The sequence below is a fragment of the Lissotriton vulgaris genome, chromosome 2_2 (assembly GCF_964263255.1).
Source record: "Lissotriton vulgaris chromosome 2_2, aLisVul1.2, whole genome shotgun sequence".
Classification (NCBI taxonomy): domain Eukaryota; kingdom Metazoa; phylum Chordata; class Amphibia; order Caudata; family Salamandridae; genus Lissotriton; species Lissotriton vulgaris.
The window spans coordinates 108,854,644-108,880,216 of record NC_141688.1 but is presented as its reverse complement, the minus strand read 5'-3'; the positions used below and the strand labels follow the sequence as shown (position 1 = coordinate 108,880,216).

Genomic DNA, 25,573 nt, shown 5'->3' with positions numbered 1-25,573 from the left:
GTTAGTGGATAGGAAATGCGCAAGTTCACAGCTCATGTGAGTACGGTATGGGGCCTGCATCAATTGCCATGGCGACATGCGCGACCGAAACGGCTCCCGAGTGCGTCCAGTGTCGACAATAATATAAACCGGCGAATGATCGGACAGTGCCCGTGGTAGTATCTCTGCAGACAAGACCCTGTTAGCCATCGCTCTCGGAACAAATATGTAGTCTAGCCTTGAGAAGGAGTCCCACGCTGAGGAAAAGTATGTGAAGTCCCTACGCGACCCATGTTTGTACCTCCAGGTATCAACCCAATCTAGACCCGTGACCATGGCTTTTAATCTGGTGGCCGGCCCTTCCCCCCCACCACATCGTGAGCGCCAGCAGTGCTTCGCCTTCTGTCGCATGAGACCTCCATGACGTCGTTCCAGTCCCCTCCCACAATGGACAGGGCAGTGGGCATGTCCACCCATAAAGACATCAGCCTCTCTACTAGGGCCCACTGCAAGGGGGGGCGGTGCGTATACGCTGCCTATTGCCACTGCTTCACCCCTAATCTCTCCCTGCACAAACACATACCGAAACCCTGCGCATCCATCCATGTGCGTCTATGAGCAAAGGGAACCCTACGATGTACGAGAACTGCCACTCCTCGTGACCCCCTCGTGAACCCGGAGTGGTAGGTATGGATGAAGGCATTTCACTGAAGGCAGAGCGCTTTGGTGCCCATCAAGTGGGTTTCTTGCAATAAGAGTATGTCAGCTCCCCTTCTCTTGGCCCATGCAAACACAGCTCCCCTCTTTACCTTATCCAACATCCCCCTCACATTCCAGCTCATTATACGTGTCCCACCAGGGCCTGGCCGTACACCCTCACTATCAAGAGACATTTACGCAGTGGCACAGATTACAGCCCTGCCCTACGAAAGCAGCATAGGCAGTTCCTACAACAGATCGCAAGCAGCACAGTGCGCGCGCGCCCTCCCCCCCCTTTAAACAAAACCAACCCCCAACGACCCCTCCCCCTCCCACTCCCCGCACCTCCTAAACATGGAAGCACCTGTCGTGGTCGGAGTGTGGTCTCGGCCCCAACTGGGAGCCAAGTGGCACCTCCTCCAATGGATCCCCATACAGCAGCCCATGTGGAACTAGGCTATCGTTCCCTCCTTAAACCAAACCAAGAGTGGCCACCAGCCATGACCACATCGCCCTGGTCATCTATGTTTAACTTATAGCAAAAGCGAGTGTCAGTTCCCTCTGTATTCAGGGCACATCCTCCTGGACCTCCTGCATTTCCTTATCTTGACGAGTCTTTGATCTCGACTGCGAGCTGCGGCTCGAGCGCGATCTGCCGCGGCGTTGACGCTGTTTCTCGGGACCCCCTCCGGCAGGGCCCCCCGTTGAAGAGTCAGACTCCCCACCCTTCCTCTTGTTGATGCGAACCTTTACAGTCTCGTCTGTCCATTGAAAGACCTCTTCCGGGGTGTCAAAGAAGAATGTGCGGGACTGGAATATGACCCGCAACCTCGCCGGGTAGAGCAGTGCATATTGCAGTTTCAGGCCCCTTGGCCGCGGTGAAGGATTGTCGTTGTTGCTGAACCAATTTCGTGTAGTCCGGGAAAATAAGAATGTTCGCGTTCTCATACATGAGCTGGCCCTTCAGTCTAGCCTGCTTCAGGATAGCGTCCCTATCGGCGTAGTTTAAGAGCCTGGTGATCATGGGACGCGGGCGCTCACCTACCAGGGGTTTCTGTGACAGAGCGCGGTGGGCCCTTTCTACCACAAAGCAGCGAGAGAGCGTCGGCTGGTATCCAGCTCTCCAGCCATTGTGTCAGGAAGCGCTCCGCATTGCCCTTCTCGCAATCCTCCGGAAATCCTAGGAAGCGAAGGTTACTGCGCCTGGCGCGCCCCTCCGCATCCTCAGCTCTCAGGGCCAGGCCCTTCTGAATTCTCTCCAGGGCCACGACCCTCTTTTTCAGGGTAGTAATGTCGTCCTCCACCGCAGATATGCACGTTTCCGCACCTGTTATGCGTTCCACGGCGTTTCTTAAATCCTGCCTAAGGAGCATCACATCCGAGCCCACTGCCCCAATCTTGGCATCCAGAGCGTCTCTGGACTGCGTGATCGCTGCCAAGAGCGCCGCGTTATCCGGCACCTGTGCCTGTGCACCCTTCGAACCAGCAGCCTCAGTAAATGTGTCCATTGGTCCCTGTTTGCCCTGGCTTCCACCTCCATCTCGCGTCATGATGCCCCCGATGAGCTGGACTGCCCTCCGGCCCCCGTCTGACTGTCCGTGCCGCCGGCTGCTGGGCAACAATGGCCACCAACCGCTGATTGCCTGCCCAAGGACGTGGCGGAATGGCCGACTCAGCTCTGCATTTCGCAAACAGCAGCGTTGCCCCCTGACCAGCGCTAGAGGATGCTGGGCACCGACCCTTCAGCTACGTGGGCCCATATGCAGGGGGGACGTCGCTGCGCGCTCAGCTCCCAAGTGTTTGTGTGCCGGGCCCGACCTGACCCCCGATTATCGGCAAGCACCCGCAGCCATCCTGCGCTTCCAACTACAGGGCGCCGCACTAACCTGGACACGAGGCAGCCGCCAGCTTGTCCCGTCGCAGCTCTCCTCCGATCGGCGCCGTTCTCTCCGCCACCCAAGATGGCGGCCACTTTCACCGGCCGTCCCCGGATCCGGCGCCCTCCGGGCTCGCCTCACAGCAGTGTCTCCTTTGGCGCCACCAGGCGGAAGAACCAGCTCCCGGGACCCACCGGTCCCTCGGCGATCAGCAGGGCATGCACCTCCTTAACTCTTGATACGGCCACCCCAGCTGATCGGGTCGCGCCAAAATCGAGGCCCCAGCATTGCAGGCCGCACTGGACAGCCCTGCTCGCGGTTCTCCTCCGGGACATCTCTCAACCACAGGAGCTGATTCTGGCGCCACCAAACACTGTCGATGGATGCCCCCGGGACCGGGCACCAAGCAGGATCGCCGGTAACTGTGTGTGATGACCAGGGCTAGGATAAAACAGAAGGATTGCTATCGGCTGGTCGGAGCTCATGCTCTACACGACCGCCATGTTCGCTGGCTAAGCCACGCCCCCGACACTTTTTGTGAAAATGCCATATTCCATTTTTTTTCCCTGCCAAATTAGTTCTGAACATCCAGGTATCCTTTTTTGCAAAACCTGTAACCTCTTTTCACATTGATCAGTCCATAACTGTGCCAGCGATTTTTGCTTTACCTCACTCCTCAAAAGAGGAAAGGTATCATGAGCGTGATCTTAAAAGCACACTAAGCTTCTTTTTTTACCTCATGCAACCCCATTGTGTGACTGTTTGTTGGGTTTTTTTTAAGCAAAGGAAACGATGGCAGTGCTGAAAAAAACCTGTTAACGTGAACAGTTGTGTGCATCAAATTCTGCTATGCACCGGCCAAAAACCACACCCTGACCTCAGTACTTTCCATAGGACTCCGTACATAATTTAACCTGAGGTTTATCATTCAAAGTTTAGTCTGCTCCAGTATTGCTCCAAATGAAGAATTTCAGTCAAATATTAGGAGCAGTACTCATACAATGGCACAGATCTCCACAGGAAGACTTTCCAGCAAAATCATGTCTGAGTAGGTCAAACTGTTGGGCCTCTCTAGTTGATATGTGGAGTCTAAAAGCTTTCCTAAGTATGTGTGATTTATCTATCCAAGATGATAACTTCCCTGGAAAAGCTGATAAACCATGGGCCCGATGTAGGTAATTCCGATTTACCTACTCTTAAATACCGAATCATACCGATTCGGTATTTAAGAGTAGGTAAATTGGAAGTAGGCAGGTGTAGGTAATTTTTCTTTAACAATTACCGATTCTGTAAGATTCGGTATTTACCGATTCGGTAAATACCGAATCGGTATTTCCCATTGATTCCTATGGGCCTTGAAGCCCATAGGAATCAATGGGAAATACCGATTCGGTATTTACCGAATCGGTAAATACCGAATCCTGGCAGGGGGAACGGGGTGTCACTTTGACACCCTGTTGCACCCCAATTGCAGGCTTGTGTACCATGTGGTACACATACATGCCCTAAGGGCATGTCTGTGTGTCACATGGCATACTTGTACATGCACAGATGTGCATGTACACTGGAATTCGGTATTTTACCACCCAATAGGATTGGGTGGTAAATACCGACTCCTAAAGGGCCTGTGCCACTCTTTGAAGTGCCAGCTACATCTGGATTTACCGAATCGGTAAATATACAGATTCTGTATTTTACCGAATCGGTAAATTTACCGATTTGGTAAATTTACTGAATCTGTAAAAATTAGGCCTCCTACATTAGAAAACCCTAATACCGGTCGGTAACGGCCGAATTCGGCTATTACCGACCGGTATTAGGGCTCCTACATCTAGCCCCATATCTTATAATGAGTAATCGTTTTGATCTAATTGCCTCATCATAGGTATGATACTGTACTTTTCAATACCTTCACCAATAGGCAAAAAATAAGGAGAATCAGTTATGATTGCCTTTGGGGCCTTAGAAGTGTTTAGTTATGCAGCACAATATCCTTGGTGCAACAGCATCAACTGTTGCATGGCTAAACACTTATAAGGTCCCAAAGGTGAGTCCTAATGGCTATGCCAATGCCTGTTACTTTGAACCTACAGTACTTGTTGATTCAAGAATACATTCCAACTAAACATGAATTCTTGAGTCCTTAGTTAATGCTTTTAATTTCACGAGTGCTGAAACTAGGGTTGCATGAGGTGCTGCACAACCCCCAGAATAACCTTTCAGAATTCAAAAAGCAAATGATCAATAAATTGGCCTTTCTTTTTGTTTTTATATTGACGCATTTGCTGTGCATCCAAAGGCAGAGGTCAAATTTCAGGTAATGTCTTCTGACAATTTGCTGCTTATTCTTCTCTTAACATGGAGATTGACGTTTACTTTCCACTTTCCTTACTCTAAATGTGTGAATTTTGCATCCAAGTACATTCCTGCATGGTTATGGAAGTGTGAAAGTAGAAGGCTGCAGTATGTCAAATATTATCTAACTCACAACAAAATGGAAACACTTGTAAATGAACTTGACAAATGTTTCAAAATAAATCAGCAAATAAAGAGTAAATGACTGATAAAGATAGGTCAAGTCAAACATTGGATACATATAGACAACATGCCAATGTTTCAGGAGAAATAAACGTAGTGAAAACCAGCATTTGTCTAGCATTGAGGTCGATGGTCACTTATTCCAAGGGTGACCTGGGGCAGTCTGCAATGGGTATTGGCCAAAGAGGATCGGTTTAATTGCATTGATTGCATATGATTCACAGGATGGGGTCTTGGTTGCTCTCAATAGGGATTCTGAGATTGGTGAACAGTGAAGTCTAGTTTATACATCTCTCCCCCCCCCCCCCCCCCCACAAAAAAAACAAATAACAGCCACAACTCCAACTCTCATTAACGTGAAGAAAGTATCCCAGATGAAGGTGCTAACTGCCGCCGGGAGGATGGTGCAGGGAGTTGAACACTTACTGAAAGTAAATGGCCGAGTGGCGCAGGAGTTTAAACGGCAGTAACGCAGGCTTTATCTGCCACCAATTCTGCACATTAAATATAATAAACAAGGTAATAATAAGTTAGAGAACAACAGAAAGGCTGTAGGCAAATAGCTTGACTCCTTCTAAATTCCCCAGACAAAGTAATACTGTGAAAATTGCAGCAATCCCACTGGTTCTGCAGATTTTCCTCCTTGTAGGTGACCGCGCACCACTCCCAAGGGCACATTATATATGGCCCAGGGGCCCCCCTTACCTACAGCCTGCCTTGCCTGGGCCACGCTCTAAGTAGGCTGAACCCCATATAACCCACTGCAGCCTCCCAGTGCTCACCCCTCCTCTCTACTACTTCGCCAGAGTTTAGACGCTGGCAGACAGAAGGCAGCGCTGCCCGCTCAGCCTCTCCCGAGATCACCTCTAGAGCCACCAGGCCCACGGTGATCCGCCGCTGAGCCGGGCTCAGACCTGCCCACGTCCCCTCTTCCCCCGCAACAGCTGATCCCCCGCCTCCACTGCTCTGCAGCACGTAAGATGGCGGGGTCGCTGGTGGAGAGAGACAGCCGCCTGGCAATTGTAGGTGCCCTTCATGCATGTGGGTGGGTGTGTGTGTGTGCGTGCGTGTGTGTGAGAGAGAGAGGAGAGGTGGCGTGGGCCCGGGCCTCGACATGACCTCAGTGCCTTGCGCTCAGAGCTCCCCACGCACTACCAGCCCAGCCCACGTCAACAGGCAGCAGCAAGTACCTGGCTGTGGCCACGGCAATGCAATGCTTTGTTCCTGTGACACCGCACCGCAGTGACTTGTGCCCTGCATGTTTACACCGGGGCTGGAGGCTCGCGGGCACCTGGAAAGCATCCTGGAGAAAGTGTTTTCAGTATTGAAGTGCAAGCGCACCTACTACATTTGGGTTTCCCATCACTACTGACTGCTCTAGGGAATGGCTCATGTTGTTTACTAAATCTTCTTCCTGAAGTAAAACAGACAGACCTCGTCCAACAGGTCTCCCACAAACAGGGTTACGGGATATTTTGAAATCTCCACGCTCATAATAAAACCGAGTAAGTGAGGCGGCTGGTGATGTCTGGGACAGCGCGCCTGCTTCTATGAAGGTGAAAGCGGGTACGGTGCGAGATAATTAATGTGCGCCTGTAGAAGCTGTGGAGAGGAGGAGGCAGCAGGGGGGGGGAAGAGAGGAGTGGGCCTGTGCCTGTTTCCTTTGCAAGATCTATTCCCTTGCGACAGCAAGCAGGAACAATCTGTTAATTACAAACACATGGTCTCCCATGGACCGGGTTACGAGATATTTTGAAATCTCCGCGCTCATAATAAAAACGAGGAAGTGAGGCGGCTGGTGATGTCTGGGACAGTGCGCCGGCTTCTATGAAAGTGAAAGCAGGTATGGCGCGAGATAATTAAAAAAAAACATATGGCCCCTGCAGCCTGTAGACGCTGTGGAGAGGGGGAGGGAAGAGAGGGGAGGCCTGTGCCTATTTTCCTTGCGAGAGCGAGCAGGAACCATCTGTTAATTACAAACAGATGGTTTCAAAGCTCGCTCCCGCAAGGGAATCCCTAAACGTTCACGCATTGCCATTCAAAGCAATGCAAGGTGTGCACGTTTTTGCTTGAAAAACTGAATCGATTTCTAAAGGTCTCCTCCTATTCAGCGCATGCGCGCTGCGTAGGCGGGACCTAAAAAGGAGTGGGTAACCCAACTCCTTGTCCCAGGTCATTGAGAGGTTTCAAGCTCTTTTAGTGCTGGAATAAACTCTGCTGTGACCGCATTTTCTAGGCCCTCCCATTGAGCCTCTGAAAAAACATTGCATCCTGCTGCTAATAGGGTTGAAAAGCTCTTGGCTTAGCCTGCTCCTGGGAACACACTCCAAGCCCAGGTCCATCTGCTTGTCTGTGAGGGTTGTTCTGAGCTCTCTATCAAGAGGATGAGGAAATCCTTTGACGCTTTTACTAGGATCTCAGTTAGCGCACAGCTCAAACTGATGACTGTCATTTTTCCTGTGCAGTCTCCAGCGTAAACTGCCTAACAGTTTCTTCTTCCAACTAACTTTCCCGTTTTATGCTGTCATCAGGAGACCCGGATGTCCGGTTTTAGCAACATGCTCCTGGGAAACAAGTCAGCTTTTGGACAATCTGAAGAGAAGAGGATAAAATCCTTCTTCGCTTCACTCCTCTTTCTTGGCCATAATGCTCAAGAATGTGCAACCAATTTAAAGCCAGATGCCATTGTTTTAATGCAATTAAAATACATTGGGTAATATTAGGAAAAGTTAAGACAATTTATCTACGTTCCTCAAGGCAACATAAGTTAAATGCTTCTTTAAATCGATAGAGACTTTATAGTATGAAGCTGCCTGCTTTATCCAGGACCTACATTGAAAAAATGTCTACATTCTCATGTATTATGTAGTCCAAAATTTAAATCTAGTGTGTTCTAACTTTATTCTAAATTAAATAAGGTTTTACGAATTACCCAGAATTATTTTTAATTGTTGAGCATCGTGCTTGGTGCTGCATTTCATTTTAAAGTCTGCATTTCCTTCCACATCACAAGACACAGCTATATATTGTCATATCAATATAGAATACCTATTGTGTTTATTGTTAGAAAAGTATATATTTGCTTGTTCATAATCTTCGGATAATGTATACTGTATATTGAGTGACGAAAAGTTTATTTGTGATGGTACATATTCACAAATGTTGAGAACTCGCTTTAAAAGTAAAATTGCAAAAATATTCATCTGATACACATGTGATTTGTTGAGTAGATGTAGATTCTGCATTATTTCCCAGAACCTTTCGAGGGCTGAAGACGAATGGATACATAACATTTCAATGATTGGAAATTAAGTTGGATGGTCTGCTTTGTGAGACTGCCTCCCATAATAAAACAGTTGTCACAGTAGTTCTACATCTGTAGATTGTATCATGCACACCTTTGTGCTATGAAGTAGTTCTGATACTAGTTCCAGATCTTACCATCCTGTACAATAAGCTGATCATCAACCTTAAAGCTCAACTCATGTGTGTAAAATCAGGTGCTAGCCCTCTTGGAGTTTTCATTAACTGTCCTTTTATTGCTGTTTTTTTAATATGCTGCTTCAATAGTATGGAAAGTATATTTTACTGCTATATTGCATCTTTTGCTTATGTATTGTTTACTGTTTTATAGCTTGGCTTGGGCCACACAAACCATGTTAGAGAACCAACTTTAACAACTACGCTGCAAGGAAAAAGTGTACGTCAGATTTCTGCAGGGCGTTGTCACAGTGCTGCTTGGACAGCCCCACCAGTTCCACCAAGAGCACCAGGTAAAAGGTTTTCTAATGGTTTCATACTTTTCATGTCAATCTTTTGACTGCTTGAGTACCATCAAAAAGTTTTGAATCATGAAATTGCATGTGCAGATATATAGAACTTTGGCATCTGTCAAAAGTAAGCCTGAGTCCCACCATCAAAAAATGGTAAAAGCCCTTGACAAGTGCCAGTTGTGACATGTTATTGACTAATTGGGTGTGTTGCGCATGACTCTTCCTAGAACAAGTTCTCATACATTGTGGCCGATATCTCTTCAGTCTCAGCCACACCTAGAGCTGGGCCCGAAGTCTTGTTAAACTAGTCCGCTGTCTGCATTATTCAGTGAATTCCTTTTAACTCATCATCTCCTACTTCATGTTGCCTGAAAGAATGCGAGCCTCAACCACAGAGTTGCTATTATTACTCTTCAAATAGAAATAAATTAACTTTAATAAAAACTATTTTCTGATGGATACATGTAGCTGCAGATTTCTCACCTTACATACTCTACAGGTGCCTAACTGGATCCAGAAACCTTTCTTCAGCATTGGTGCTGTGCGACTCAGCGCCTTCCCAGAGTGACTGGTTCTCTGGGCAGTCAAGGTCCTCCGTTAAGTCAAAGTTCAAATCGAAGTCAAAGCGGGAACACAAGAAGTAAAAGCAGGACCCAACCCTTTCCCCCTACTCTCTATCTCAAGAGAAGTGGTGAGGGCATCACAGTACCACTTGATCTCGCTCCCGATCTCTGATTGAGGAGTGGAAAACCCAGTTGATAGTGAAGAACATCGTTGGCGACACCAGAGCTGGTCAAGACCTTTCCAGAGGCTAAGCTGCATATTTTTGTCACTCTTCCGGCTCTCTCTGTTTTGCCTTCAGGCCCCATGGATCCGTTGAGGCCACTAGTCTGATTACCGCTGGAGGATTTGTCCTGGGCTCCGTCAGAGCATCTGGAACCTGTCTCAGGTTTTGCACAAACATGGTACGACTTCCACTCACACTCCAAGACCTGTGCCAGTCCCTTCTTTGTTTACGCTGGTCCCAACATTGCCAGAGGTGAATCCTCTGCTGACTGTAGTGTCCAACCCAAAGCCTGCTCTATCTCGACTCCCAAACGTGGTCATTTTCTGACTCCACTCCTTTGCACCTGCTCCCCATACTATCTGAGTCTGACAAAATACTGCCTCTACCATAGAGCCATCCTTCTTTGCTCCACCAGCGTTTTGATTCCAACTTTTACCAGAGTTGGCCGTCACTTGGAGATGAAAATAGAAATGATTTACTACCACATGATGATAATGATAACATAGAATGATGGCAGTCTTCATTCTATCTTAGACCTCTGCGGAAGGACAAATTTAAAATGCTCTCTCTGACTCAAGTTTCATCTGCTCTGAATCCGGACGACTGATTGGTAGGCATGAACCTGCAGAATGCGTACTTTCATGCACCCATTCTGTAGTCCCACAGACATTAATTGCAATTCTAGGTTGGCCATGGGCATTTCCAGTTTGCTGTGCCCCCCTTCGGCCTTACCTTCATCCCTTAGGGGGCTGCTTGATCACAACTGGACCCGCCGCAGACCCTTCTCCCTTCCAGAGCTGACAGTGGTGACAGATACATTCCTGCTAGGCTGGAGAGGGAGAGATAGTAAGGTCATGTGCCTGGCGTTAAAGGCCTTCCTGACATCCTACAATGGAAGGCAGGTGCAGGTTCACACAGGCAAAACCTCTATCATGTGGTACTGCAGCAAGCAGGAAGGAGTGGGGCCATAGGCCTTGTGCCAAGAGGCGCTATGCCTCTGGAGATGGCTGGAACGTCATGGTATCTTGCTGGTCGTGAACCATGTTAATTGTCAGAGTGAAGAATCTCAGCTGATGAAACCTGGCGGATCAAGAATGGTGTTTGCATCCTGAAGTTGCGCAGGATGTCTTCCAACAGTGGGAAGAGCTCTGGCTCGATCTGTTATCCACCTTAGAGAAAGCACCATTTCAAAAACCTCTGTGTATTGGAGTTACCAAGAACGCTCTCTCTAATAGATGCATTCAGGCTAAAGTGGAAAAACAACAGTTGATGGACAGAAAGCAGAACAATGTCATACATTCACCCCAGTACAGAGATCTGGGCCTAAATCCATCGTTTTTTTGCACTCCACACCACCCCAGTTCAGACATGGCCATATGCAAATCAGCCTCGACCCTGTGCCTCATGGGAACACTCCAGCCCGAACTGCTAAGCCATGTCTTTCCTGGACTGGAATCAAGCATCCTAGGACCGGTTTCTGGCTATGAGCCGTCTTCAGGCAGGATAGCTTGACTCCAGTGGTGTGGAGAGCATGGGACTCACGTCTGAGCATACCCATCCCACTCGGGGTGACAAATGCAAAAACAACAGTTGATGGACAGAATGCAGAACAATGTCATACATACAGGCCTTCCTGCCATCCTACAATGGAAGGCAGGTGCAGGTTCGCACAGGCAAAACCTCTGTCATGTGGTACTGCAGCAAGCAGGAAGGAGTGGGGCCCTGGGCCTTGTGCGAAGAGGCGCTATACCTCTGGAGATGGCTGGAACGCCATGGTATATCGCTGGTCATGAACCATGTTAATTGCCAGAGTGAACAACCTCAGCTGGTGAAACCTGGCGGCTCAAGAATGGTGTTTGCATCCTGAAGTAGTGCAGGATGTCTTCCAACAGTGGGAAGAGCTCTGGCTCGATCTGTTATCCACCATAGAGAAAGCACCATTTCAAAAACCTCTTTCTATTGGAGTTACCAAGAACGCTCTCTCTAGTAGATGCATTCAGGCTAAAGTGGAGCACAGGACTCCTGTCCACAGTTTCTCCACTGCCTCTTCTGTCCTGAATTCTGAAGAAGATACTGTCTGAGGTTGTCAGTGTCATCTTTGCAGCTAAGTATCTCTCTACAAAGTTTATTTATGCCCTGCGACCAATTTGTGGCCTGGTGTGGGATCCCCAACACAGACCCCTTACCAACCAAACTGTTGAATGTTTTGTTGTTTGTTTTATCTTTGCCCCAGCAAGGTCTTGCAGTAGGCATCATTAAAGGTTATTTGTCAGCCCTTTCAGCCGTTTTGTGTTTGCTGGACTAGTGAGCATTTTCATAAAGCAATGCTGCCTTGACAACCAGTTCTGACATGGTGGTGACAGAGAGAGCGCGGCTTTAAAATTCAAATCTGCATTCTCCCTGGCACCATATATTTGTCTTCGCAGCGCTCTCACGTTGTACAGTGCTAGTTTGCTAGTCCCACATCTAGGCCACAGTATGTGTGTATCTGAAAGAAACACGTTAGTGTTAGATTCCTTACCTTAGAATATCCCCAGGCGTCAGTCTGGATCCGGAAACTTTTGCGTAGCAGTACCCCTGCGCGTCGGTAGGCGTCGTCTGCAGGCGTCCCCTGCGGCTCCGCGTCCGTCGTCGGCGTCGTGCGCCGTGATGACGTCGCTGGAGTATATAGACGCCGCCTCCGCGCGCTGACGTCAGTTCTTCTTTTTTCCGCGCCAGTGAACGCAGATCTGAAGAGCAGTACTCCGGTCTTTGACCAAGTTTTTCGATTGTTTTTTCCTCTACTGTGCCTGATAGGATGCCTGGGTTTAAGAATTGCGATGACTGTGAGCGCACGATGTCGGTCACAGACCATCACCGCCTCTGCCTCCGGTGTCTGGGCCCTGACCACGACGTGGACTCCTGCGTCGACTGCCGGGCCCTTACCAACAAGGCTAGGCGGGAGCGGTCCCGCAAGCTACTGGAGCTCCGGGTGTCGGCCCCACGTCGGGACCGGGAGCGGTCCCGGTCCGGCCGGAGGTCGAGAGAGCGTTCGAGGGAGCGGTCGCGGAGCCGCGCCGGGCGCTCCGGAAGTCGACACCACTCGTCAGGCTCGTCAGGTAAGAAGCACAAGAAGTCGGGGCGTCGTCATCGTACCCCCGACTCCCCCCGACGCTCGCGCGATGCGGCCGGGGGCTCGGGTGACCCCAACCCCGCGGCTCCGCGTGAGTCGCCGGCGCGGCCTGCCTCATACCCTCCGGTCCCTGGGCATGGCGCGACGCCTGAGGAGATCGAGGCGTTCCTCATGGCCATGAGGGCGCTCGCTTCTCCGACGGGGCCTACGGCGCCTTCGGGCCCAGTGCTACCGTCTGGGGGCCCTAGCGGTTCGGGTGTCCCTGCCTCGGCGCCGTCGGGTGCTCCGGCCCCGGCGCCGCCGACGGCTCCGACCCCGGCGCCGCAGGGGCCTTCGGGATCGGCGCCGGCTGGTCTTCCGGCCTCCCCGGCGCCGTTGCCATCGGGGTTACCCCCGACGCCGCCCCCGCGCGGCGCCGGTTCTCCGCTGTCGGTTCCGGCCGGCGGTGGGGTTCCGGCGCCGGCTCCGGGCGGCGCCGTCCCCTTACCTTCTCCGACGCCGGACGCGGCGCCGGACGGGCGTCGCACGACGCCGGTCCCGGCGCCGATGGGGCCCATGAACCCCGAGGAGCCGGTCTTCATCATTGACTCCGAATACGGAGAGGATGAGGAGTACGGTGAAGGTTGGGAGGGGTCCGAGGACCCTCTGGCTCGCGAGTGCCAGTATGACCCGGACTGGACAGGTGACTTGGGGGATGCCAGTGGTTTGGACGACTCTCCTAACCCTGGTTTGATCTCTCCTCCAACCGTGGCATCGGTGGAGGGAGCTGCCTATTCTGTGGTGCTGATGAGGGCTGCCAAGGCCTTACACCTTGAGCTCCCCGTCGCGGCCGTGAGGCCTAACATCCTCACCGAGGTCTTCAAACCGCAGTCATGCCCACTGGAGCCACTGCTGCCGTTTAATGAAGCCTTGTCTGACGTTCTGTTGGGCACGTGGTCCAGGCCCGCTTCAGGTGCGCCTGTTGATCGGAACGTGGCCAGGCGCCACCGTCCTTGTCCGGACGACCCCAAGTACCTGTCTACCCACCCCACTCCTGAGAGCCTGGTGATCCAGGCCTCGACCTCCCAGTCCGCATTCCCGTCGGCCCCGCCCGACCGGGAATCCAAGAGGTATGACCAGTTTGGCAAAAAGGTCTTCTCGTCCATTAGTTTGGGCCTGCGGTCTTGCAACACCGCCTGCCTCTTGGGCCGCTACACCCACTCTGTGTGGGATACGGTCGCGGAACTGCTGCCAGAATGCCCCATGGAGGTGCGGGCAAAGCTCGGTCAGGCTGTGGCTGAGGGCCGAGATGCAGCGAAATATTCGATTCGGTGTGGTCTTGATACGACCGACTCGCTGGGCAGAGCTATGTCTACGACGGTGGCGATTCGTCGCCACGCCTGGCTGAGATCCGCCAATTTTTCGGCTGATGTCCAGAATACCCTGATGGACATGCCGTTTGATGGCTGTCACCTGTTCGGTGACAAAGCGGACCACGCGCTGGAACGCTTCAAGGACTCCAGGGTCACGGCCAAGTCCTTGGGTCTCTCGACCCAGCGTCAGCAACCGGGTTCGTTTCGTCCCTTTCGTGGCCAAGGAAGGGGCGCCCCCACACGTGCTGCCAGCCACGCGCCGCAACAATCCTTCCAACGCGGTGGCGGCCGTGGAAACCGCCGTGGTGGCGGTCGGGGACAACGGCGGGGTCAGACCACACCTTCCCCCGCAGCATCTACCCCAAAATCCTCCTAGTCCGTGCTTTCGGCCCCATGTGACGCCAGTGGGTGGCAGGGTTCGCCATCACCACGCTCACTGGCGCATGATCACTTCGGACAGGTGGGTGCTGCAAATCGTCCGAAGGGGCTACTCCCTCCCCTTCGAGACCTCTCCTCCAGCCATGCCACCGCAGAACCACCGTGTGTCGGGGGACCACTTGACACTTCTGCAGGAGGAAGTTACGGCCCTCTTGGCCAAGGGGGCCATCGAGCGCGTTCCTGGGCCAGAAGTAGGGCGTGGTTGTTATTCCCACTACTTTCTGGTGCCCAAGAAGGACAAGGGGGGCCTACGTCCTATCTTGGATCTAAGGAACGTCAACGGCTTCCTCCGGAAGGAGAAGTTCAAGATGTTGACGTTAGCTCAGGTCTTGGCTGCTCTAGACCCACAAGACTGGATGGTAGCGTTGGACTTGCAGGACGCCTATTTTCACATCCCCGTCCTGCCGGCCCACCGGCGTTACCTGCGGTTCACGGTAGGCCAGGAGCATTTTCAGTTTATCGTGCTTCCCTTCGGCCTTACCAGCGCCCCACGGGTGTTCACAAAGGTGATGGCGGTGGTCGCAGCCCATCTGCGCAGGTTGGGGGTTTCAGTCTTCCCCTACCTAGACGACTGGTTGTTGAAGGCGGGCTCGCCCCAGACAGTCGTCCACCACCTTCAGATGACGGCAGACCTCTTGCACGACCTGGGGTTCTCCATCAATGTGCCGAAATCACACCTGTGTCCCTCTCAAAAGCTCCTTTTCATCGGAGCGGTTCTGGACTCGGCGCAGTTTCGGGTTTATCCTCCGGAACGGCGGGTTCGGGATATTCAGGCTTTGATTCCCATCTTTCAGCCGCTATCCCGGGTTTCGGTCAGGTTGACGCTGCGGCTGCTGGGACTGATGGCTTCCTGCATCCTTCTGGTGCATCACGCTCGGTGGCGGATGCGGGCTCTGCAGTGGGACCTGAAGTTTCAGTGGGCCCAGCATCAGGGCAACTTGTCCGACCACGTCTTGATCTCGGAGGGCACTGCGAGACAACTGCAGTGGTGGCTTACGGACCGCGATTGGGTCAGGGGCAAGTCCCTCTCCCTTCCCCAACCGGAGCACGTTGTCGTGACGGACGCGTCCCTCCAGGGCTGGGGTGGCCACTTGGGAGAGGCAGAGATCAGAGGCATCTGGTCTCCGGCGGAGTCCCGGCTCCATATCAACCTGTTGGAGCTGCGGGCGATTCGTCTGGCACTGAAGGCATTCCTCCCCTTTGTCAACGGGAGTGTGGTGCAGGTGTTCACCGACAACACCACCGCCATGTGGTACTGCAACAAACAGGGCGGTGTGGGGTCGTGGACCCTTTGCCAGGAGGCCCTGCGCCTCTGGCAATGGCTGGAACGTCAGGGCGTGACTCTGACGGTTCAACACCTGGCAGGTTCTCTGAACGCCAGGGCGGACGAACTCAGCCGTCGGTGCTCGATGGATCACGAATGGCGTCTGAACTCGGACGTGGCGCAAGGCATCTTTCTGCAATGGGGAGAGCCTTGGTTAGATCTATTCGCCACCGAAGAGAACGCGCAATGTCATCAGTTCTGCGCGTTGGAGTTTCCAAGACGGCACTCGCACGGCGACGCCTTTCGGCGCGAGTGGAGTTGCGGTCTGTTATACGCCTTTCCGCCTATACCACTTCTGCCCAGAGTGCTGAAGAAGATCAGGCGCGACCGGGCCCAAGTTATCCTTGTGGCTCCGGACTGGGCTCGAAGGTATTGGTATCCCGAGCTACTCAGCATGTCAGTCGGTCCCCCGATCCGCCTGCCCCTTCAGGAGGACCTTCTGTCGCAGCAGCAGGGGACGGTCCTCCACCCGAACCTGTCCAGTCTCCACCTCCATGCTTGGAGATTGAGCGGCGGCAGTTGAGGCCATTTGACTTGCCTCCTGAAGTCTGTGATGTTATTCTGGCAGCCAGGCGTCCCTCCACTAAGTCGGTATACGCCTGTCGGTGGAACAGATTTGTGGCATGGTGCACAGCAAAGGCTGTGGATCCTCTTTCTGCCCCTCTTTCGGAGGTTCTTCTGTTTCTTCTTTCTCTCGCCCAGCAGGGCTCTACTCTGGGCACTATCAAGGGCTACCTTTCTGCCCTTTCAGCCTTTTTGAGGCTTCCTGATCAGCCTTCTTTGTTCAAATCCCCGATTGTAACTCGATTCTTGAAAGGCATCACTCACATGTTTCCACCTGTTCCGTTTGTGATGCCTCAGTGGGATTTGAACCTGGTTCTGACCTTTCTAATGTGTGCTCCCTTTGAGCCCCTTCATTCTTGTCCTCTCCGTCTCCTGACTTTAAAGACGGCTTTCCTGGTTGCCATCACCTCTGCCAGGAGAGTGAGTGAGCTCCAGGCTCTTTCTGTCCAACCTCCTTTCCTGTCCATTCATCCTGATAAGGTGGTTCTGAGGACTAGACCTTCTTTCCTGCCCAAGGTTGTTTCGGCCTTTCACATCGGGCAGTCCATCACCCTCCCTTCCTTCTTCCCGCCTCCGCATCCTTCAAAGGATGAAGAGCGGCTCCATCGTCTGGACCCAAAACGTGCGCTTTCATTTTACATGGATCGCACACGCCAGTTCCGGGTGGATGACCAACTGTTTGTTGGCTACGTGGGTGCGAAGAAGGGACGGGCGGTCTGTAAACGAACCATCTCTCGATGGGTCGTCCTCTGTATCAAAGCGTGCTACTCTTTGGCTCGGAAGGAGCCTCCTGTTGGGCTGAGGGCCCATTCCACTCGGGCCACGGCGGCTACCACTGCCCTGGGCCGGGGAGTCCCCTTGCAGGACATTTGCCAAGCGGCTACGTGGGCCTCGCTGCACACCTTTGCGAGGCACTACTGCCTGGACAGTCAAGTCCGGAGGGATGGCTTCTTTGGCCGTTCTGTCCTCCAGGACTTTCTGGTGTAGTTTGTATTGGTTCGCAGACCCACCACCGGGGTTGGTATTGCTGGGGTATGTATTCTAAGGTAAGGAATCTAACACTAACGTGTTTCTTTCAGATGAACAAGTTACTTACCTTCGGTAACGATATATCTGTAAGAAACATTAGTTAGTGTTAGATTCCTTACCGATCCCACCCATCCTCCCCGTTCTGCGAACTGATACCTAGGGTTACGGACATCCCTTTCAGGGCCCTAGTTTTACATGGCACCAGTGTTGGTTCTCTCATGGCTCTGCGTCTCCTGGCGCGGAAATGCTGTGTGCAAAGAACTGACGTCAGCGCGCGGAGGCGGCGTCTATATACTCCAGCGACGTCATCACGGCGCACGACGCCGACGACGGACGCGGAGCCGCAGGGGACGCCTGCAGACGACGCCTACCGACGCGCAGGGGTACTGCTACGCAAAAGTTTCCGGATCCAGACTGACGCCTGGGGATATTCTAAGGTAAGGAATCTAACACTAACTAATGTTTCTTACAGATATATCGTTACCGAAGGTAAGTAACTTGTTCGACAGGCATGTTATGAGACTGTTGAAAAAATACAGAAAAGTTTGCTTTTTTGGGCTGCAATTTATTTATTTTGAGGCTGTAAATATTGGCAGAAAAGACCGCAATGTATCAGGGGTCTGAGTCTAAAGGTGAGGATTCTGCAGACCGAGCATTCACCAAAAAAAGCATTACAATCTCAATTATGCAACATGGGGGAATGCTGTAATCGTTGGCATTTTCCATAACAAACATAACGCGAAATGTCAACAATTATGTGTGATTACGGTAAACAAATTTTTGTTCGGGCCTAGTCATAAATGGTTGTCCAGCTCCGGCAGTTGTTTTTGTTTGAGGCACCAGGCTGCTGATCCCTGACAGTCAGTTAATGTAAGCTGTGTCCCAGGCTGTGTGTTGGGTCTTGTCTGAGTAACAGTCTTTGATTTATTAGAATGTTAGAATGCTTATGTGTCATTGGAGGTGTTGCCAGTTGTTTCAGGGCTTGGCTTTTGCCAGTCATTACATGCACGCTCTGAATGAAAGCTTACCTTCGAAATCTGCCCCTGCTTCTTAATACAGTCAAAACAAATCTGTGTTGATTAACTGTTTGTATAAATGGCAAAATAACATTATCTGATAGAGACTTCTAGTCGCAGATTCTTTATGGTAGAATTATTCCCCAGGCGTCAGACTGGATGGGAAATTTTTTCGTAAGCAGTAACCCTGCACTCCAGTATGTGACGTTGTGTGGTTCTGCATGGCGTCGGAATTGATGTTTGCGGTGCCTGTGTAGGCGCCATACAGGCGCGTTGATGTCAGTTCTTTTGTTTCCGCACCAGTTGGTGCAGATCCAGGATGAGCTACCCCTCAGTCACTTTTGACTAAGCTTTTTTGATCTTTTTGTTGAAAAATGTTCTGACGTCTTACCTCCTGGTGTGGCACAGATGTCATTTAAGAAGGCTGGTAAGCTCTGCGGCAGCTGTCAACGACAGATGTCAGTGACTGACCCGCACCTCCTTTACCTCTGGTGCCTCAACCGAAACCACAACCTGCACGCCTGTCCAGACTGCCGTGCTATGCGTCTGAAGGCCTTGAGGGAGCGCTACCTCAAGCTCCTGCCAATCTGATGTGTAACACTGCGACGCTTTAGGTCCCAGTCAAGAGGAAAGTCCCAGGAGCAGTTGTGGAGACAGAGGTCGTTGTCGTATTCAAAGTCATTGAGACATTCGAGTAAGTCTCCTCACAAAAAGAAGTCAAAACTTGCTTCGTCTTCACCTCATCCATCGGTCGACTAGACGAGGAAACGTCACTCGAGGCCTGGAGCCGCATTTGAGCCAGTGCCCGGGTCACCTCATTGCCTACCTGCGTTTGTGGGAGCCGAGCAACTTCCACTCAACTTCAAGAGTTTTATAAGGCCATGCTCCTCATATTTAAGCGGCCTGTTCCCTCTGGCCTGCTTTTAGGCCCCACGGGTTCAGAAGGGTCCCCTACTGGATCCACACTGCCGGCTCTGGCACCAATTGTGTCCCAGAGATCCACAGATGGATTCAGATCAGTGCAGGTCGTGCCATACCAACCATCTGGCTCCAGGGCCGACGCTCCTGGCACCTAATTTACATCCCTGACTCCAACACAGACTGGAGGGGCGTTCTCCAACACCAAATGGAGCCATGCTTTCCAGGCCAGAGCCGGAGCCCTATGTCTATGGGCTAGAACTCCGAGACAAGGGGGAGGGGTTGCTGGACCTGGAGGAAGACGAGCCTTATGAATCCTTGGACTGGAGTGAGGATCTGGAAACTTCTACAGATACTGGCATGCTTGCTCCCCCTACTGTGAAAAGCGTGGAGGGAGCTTTTATTCACTAAAGTGGTGTGGGGCAGCTGAGGTCCTGGACCTTAGTTGCACTCTGTGGCAGTCAAGACTAATGTTTTGATGGAAGTTTTTCAACTGGAAGTGTCCCCTTCAGAATCGCTTCTCCCATTCAACAAAGCACTTACTGATGTCCCACTAGGGACTTGGTCCAGGCCCAACACTGTGGCCCTTTTGAACAGGACAATTGTGACCCGCTACCGCACCGCTCCAGGGAAGCCCAAATTCTTCACGGAACACATTGTTTGTCCAAACCTCCACTTAACATGAAAATCTTGGCTCATTGCCAATCGCTCTGCTGGATCGGGAATCTAAGAGGCTGAATGATTTAGGCAGAAATTGGTGTCTTCCACCACCCTGGCATTGTGGTTGGTGAAAACCATATGCCTTTTTGGCTGCTGTTCCCACGCCCTGTGGGATACGGTGGTGCAGGGGCTGCCAACGGTCCCAGAGGAGGCCCTGGCCGTGCTCTCCCAGGTTCTTGCCGACGGGAGGGATGCAGCGACGGGAGGGAACCGCAATTGGGTTAGTGGGAGACCCCTTACTCAACCAGAGTTCACAGTAGTGTCAGATTCGTTACTCCTGGGATGTGGCAGTCATCTGGGAGAGATGGAAATCAGAGGACTCTGGCGGAATCCAGTCTTCATATCAACCTGTTGGAGCTCCGAGCCATCCATTTGGCATTGAAATCCTTTCTTCCCTCTATCCAGTGAAGGATGGTGCAAGTGTTTATTTATTTATTTGTTAGGTTTGTAAAGCGCGACAGCTACCCAAAAAGGGTTTCCCGGCGCTAAAGAAAAAGATAGCAGATGAAAAGGTAATAAAACTCGAATACGAGGCCAAATCAGGAAATTATTGATTAAACAGCCAGGTCTTTATGGGTCTGCGGAACTGTACATAGCTTGTTTCTGTACGTAAATTAAGAGGGAGGGAGTTCCACAACTTTGGTCCCAAAAGCGAGAAGGATCTACCACCCATCCTGGCTAAACGAAACCTAGGCACACTGAAAAGGCCCTGCGATGAGGATCTCAAACAGCGGGCAGGGAGGTAGTTGTGTACCAAAGATTGAAGATATCTGGGGGCAGAGCCGAATTTGATTTTGTGCATGAAACTCAGGGTCTTGAACTTGACTCTGTTTTCAACTCTAAGCCAATGCAATGTCTTGAGATGACTTGACATGCGCTCTCTTCTATTGCACTTGCACAGCAGTCTAGCAGCGGCATTTTGCACTAGCTAAAGACGTCTCAAAACAGCCTGCGAAGATCCCAAAGGGCGTTTCCGTAGTCAAGCCGCGAGGTGATGAGGGCATTGACTACAGACTTTTGCGTGTCCTCGGGCAGCATCCAAATGATTTTTCTAAGCCACCTCAAGATGGTGAAGCACGTGGCTGTTAGCTTCTTAACTTGAGGCAGCATAGTCCAGCCTTTATCAAGGATAATGCCCAAGTTGCGCACTTGGTCCGACGGAATGGGAAGAGATCCCAATTCAGGAGGCCAATGTCTTGTGTTCCAAAGATCCGGGTTAGGGCCCAGGATTAAAACCTCCGTTTTGTCACCATTACGCTTCAACAGGTTTTCCCTCATCCAAATTGCGATTTTGCTTAGATCCGCCTGCAGCGGAGATCCAGAATCACATTCTACGTTCGAACATGAGAAAATAATTTGCGAATCATCCGCATAAGTAAACATGGTCAAGCCTTCAGATTCAGCAATCTGCGCAAGTGGGGAGACATACAAATTAAAAAGCAAAGGGCTAAGCACCAAGCCCTGAGGGACTCCATAAGGGGATCTGTGGATATTGGAGGACCCGGTGTTCGAGGTAATTTGAAAAGTTCTTTGAGTCAGAAAAGAGGCAATCCAATCCAAGGCCTCGCCTCTGATGCCCATGTCAAAGAGGGATTTTAACAGAATTTTATGGGAGTTGGTATCAAATGCTGCGCTGAGGTCAAGTAGGATCAGCGCAGCAGAGTCCCCTTTGTCTATTAAGTGACGCAGATATTCGGACACTCCCAGTAGAGTTGTCTCTGTTGAGAAACCCGACCGGAAACCTGAATGCGTAGGATGGAATATGTCATTGAATTTTGTATAATGGGCGAGATGACTATGAACATGCTTCTCCAATATTTTGGAGAAAGCAGGCAGAAGGGAGATAGGACGAAAGTTAGCCAATATTTTAGGGTCTGCCGTTGGTTTCTTCAGCAGAGGTGAAACCATGGCGTGTTTCCACAAAGAGGGAACCGTAGCCATGGACAGAGACTGATTTAGTGCCTTGCAGATCACAGAGAGTTGCTGGGAGTCAAGGAGTTTGAGTATAGAGATTGGGAGAGGGTCGACTGGAGACCTGGATTTCAGTTTCCCTAGTATCTCTTTCAAACCTTGCATATTCATCTCAGGCCAGTAATTAAGTGGCTCATAAGACAGGTCTGTCTGTAGAGAAAAATCTGCATTCCCCGAGCCAGTGTCAGAGTTTCCTACAACATGCTCCAAATGTTGTTTGGAGATGTCGGTGTAGATAGTATCAATCTTGCTAGTGAAAAAGCAAGCCAGATCTTCGCATTGGACATTGCTCAAGGGAAGAGGTTCAGCTATAGTTTGAGAGCCTGCTAGCTCTTTAACTAGGTTAAAAAGTGTTCTGGATTTATTTGTGGCTTCCGAAATAGTCTTTGCCACGAAGCCTGCTCTAGCTGTAGTACAGTCTTTATGATAAAGCCTGAGTTCCCTCCTGTAATTCAGGCCCGCCGCTGGAGAGTAGTCTTTCCTCCAGGTGTTTACATTTCGATTTTACAGCTTTCAGTGAGTCGTTGAACCACAGCGCCGGAGAGTTATGTGCCTTGACTTTCTTATGTGCAGATGGCAAGCAGGCATCGATTGCCTTCATAAGTCATCTGTCAGTTTTTACAGCTACTATTTCCATGTCGTCCGACTCTACCACCACATCGTGTGACACTGCATCTAGAGTGGACTTAAGAAGATTCAGGTCGAGTTTCTTCCAATTCCTTTTTCCATACTGGACTATAGGTTTGGAAGGAGCAGGATTCACAGGGGCAGGAAGGCTAAATTTGGTGAGAAAGTGATCTGACCAGTGTAGGGGCAGGGCGGGAGAGCATTGAAGCCGGGGGAGGCTGGAATAAATGGGGTCCAGTAGATGGCTGCCTATATGAGTGGCCCCCATATTGTACAACATGATGTTCATTGCTGCCAGATCATCAGTCAAATTTAATCCCTGATTATTCTGTGGGTCATCTAGATGAATATTTAAATCCCCTATAATGGAGAGATTGCTTGAGTTTACCAGAAATGAGGCAACCAAATCCGAAAACTGTGTTGCCCAAGCGTGTGCGGGGCCGGGCGGTCCATAGACTAGCAGCCCAGTAAGTGTAAAATTCGGGAGCAGTGAAAGTTTAAAATGGGCTATTTCACAATAATGCAAAGAGACAGGTTTTAAATATGACTGCTATGCCACCCCCTATTCTTATAGGTCTGTCTCTTCTCACTATGGCATAGTTTGGTGGCAGGGCTTCCGCAATGTCTGGGCCCGCGCTGTCATTAAGCCAGGTTTCCGTAAGAAACAGGGCATCCAGCATGTCATCAGACAAAAGGTCAAAGATATACCTTTTGTGTTTACTTAAGGACCGGCAATTAAGACTGCCAAACAGCCACGTCTGGGCCGACTTACAGCCTGCAGCTCAGCGTTGACAAAGCTGGGGAGTGTCTAGCTGAAGATTACAAGTGTGGCATGAGCTTGGGCCTTGCCTATTATTGTGAAGGATCGTACATTTCTTATTAACAGGTCCTCGGAGTGAATGCAGCATGTCAGAAGCGTGGACCGTGTTAGTCTGCAATTTTTGTCCATGGGTTTGGGGCCCTGGACCCGGCCTTTCGCGGATGGGCGCAGACGGACTTGCCTTCGGCGCGCCATCGGCGCGGCCGGTAGAATGTAGCCATATTATACAGGTGAGTGTGGTAGGGGCTAAGAAACTAGAGCGTAGCCCCGCTCTGCTTTCCCCAAGGTGTCTGCCCCCTTGCCTGTTCCGAGCACCAGCGACTTACTCGGCTGAGCCAGGAAAACAAAATTTAATAAGGTGGGTAGCTAGTTCCAAAGCAAAACAGAATGGTTTTAAAAACAAACACAGCAATAAAATCCAATTCTCGCTGCCTCTCTCTCCCGGCTTCCGCCTCAGGAGGTGTGCTATCTTAATCTGTAGCACGTGAGGAATTTGCAGCTATTTGAGTTTCAGGTGAGGGCGAGAGGGGCGAAGAAACTAGAGCGTAGCCCCGCTCTGCTTCCCCCAAGGTGTCTGCCCCCTTGCCTGTTCCGAGCACCAGCGCCTTACTCGGCTGAGCCAGGAAAACAAAATTTAATAAGGTGGGTAGCTAGTTCCAAAGCAAAACAGAATGGTTTTAAAAACAAACACAGCAATAAAATCCAATTCTCGCTGCCTCTCTCTCTCTCCCGGCTTCCGCCTCAGGAGGTGTGCTATCTTAATCTATTTCCCATTGCCATGTGGTACTGCAACAAAAAAGACAGTATGGGGTCATGGGCCCTTTGTCAAGAGCCCCTGCTTCTCTGGACATGGCTGGAACAGCAGGGGATTTTCCTGGTGGTTCAACATCTGGCAGGTTCTCTGAACACCAGAGCGGTCGAACTCAGTTGAAAATACCTCACGTATCGAGAATGGCGTCTCCATCGGAGATGGTGCAAGGTCTCTTTCAGCAGTGGAGAAAGCCCTGGTTAGATCTGTTTGCCAACGACGAGAATGTGCAATGTCAGCAGTTCTGCGTGCTATAGTTTTCAAGGCGGCTCAGAGACACTTTTCAACTCGAGTGGAGCTCAGACCTCCTCTAAGCCTTTCCACCCATACCACTCCCAGTAAGATCGGTAACGCCCAGGAACAAGTCATCCTTGTGGCTAAGAACTCGGCATGGAGAGTCTGTTATCCCGAGCTGTTGAGTGTGGCTTTCTGTTCTCATATCAGGCGACCCCTTTGGGAGAATCTTCTGTCGCAGCAGCAGGGGAGGTTCTTCACCCGAACCTGTCAACGCTTTGCCTTCTTACATGGAAATTGATTGGCGACAGTGGACAGCTTTCGAACTTTGGCCTGAACTCTGTGGCAGCCAGGTGTCCTGCCACTAAGACGTTTTACTCCTGCTGTTGGCCAAATGTGTGGCATGTAGTACAGAAAGACAAATTGATCCCCTTTCTCAGGTTCTCCTGTTCATCATTTCCCTTGTCCAGCAGTGCTCTGCCTTGGGCACTCTGAAGGGCTATTTCTCTGCCATTTCAGCTTTTCTGCAGTTGCCTGATCAGCCATCTCTCTTCAAATCCCCTATTGTAAATTGGTTTCTGAAAGGTTTAGAACATTCCTTTCTACCTTCTCCCTGTTATTATGCCACACTGGGACATCAATCTTGTCCTGCCTTTCCTTATGTACACTCTCTTTGAGCCTTTTCACAATTGTCCACTCTGGCTCCTGTCCGTCAAGACGATCTTGCTGGAGGCTATAACATCTTCCTGGAGGGTCAGTGGGCTTTAGGCCTTGTCATCCAAGCCTTCTTATCTTGCCATCCACCCAGACAAACTGGTGCTTCGTACAAGAGCTTCCTTTCTTCCAAAAGTGTTCACTGCATTTCGCGTAGGCCAATCCATCACTTTTCCTACTTTTTAATGTGACTTCACCGTCTGAACCCAGAAAGAGTGTTGTCGTTCTACCTTGATCGCACCTGAGTTTTCCGAGTGGATGACCAACTCTTCT

At 51.0% G+C, this 25,573-nt stretch overlaps 1 protein-coding gene across 9 annotated transcripts in view; it reads left to right on the top strand.

The window, feature by feature from the left end:
* HERC1 (HECT and RLD domain containing E3 ubiquitin protein ligase family member 1) overlaps positions 1-25,573 on the top strand; it is a 2,101,515-nt gene that overhangs the window by 1,903,088 nt on the left and 172,854 nt on the right. For all 9 annotated transcript variants that reach the window (XM_086959402.1, XM_086959399.1, XM_086959397.1 and 6 more), the window contains exon 70: positions 8,728-8,866. In XM_086959402.1, coding sequence (XP_086815528.1) covers positions 8,728-8,866 — 139 coding nt within the window. The remainder of the gene's footprint in view (positions 1-8,727; positions 8,867-25,573) is intronic.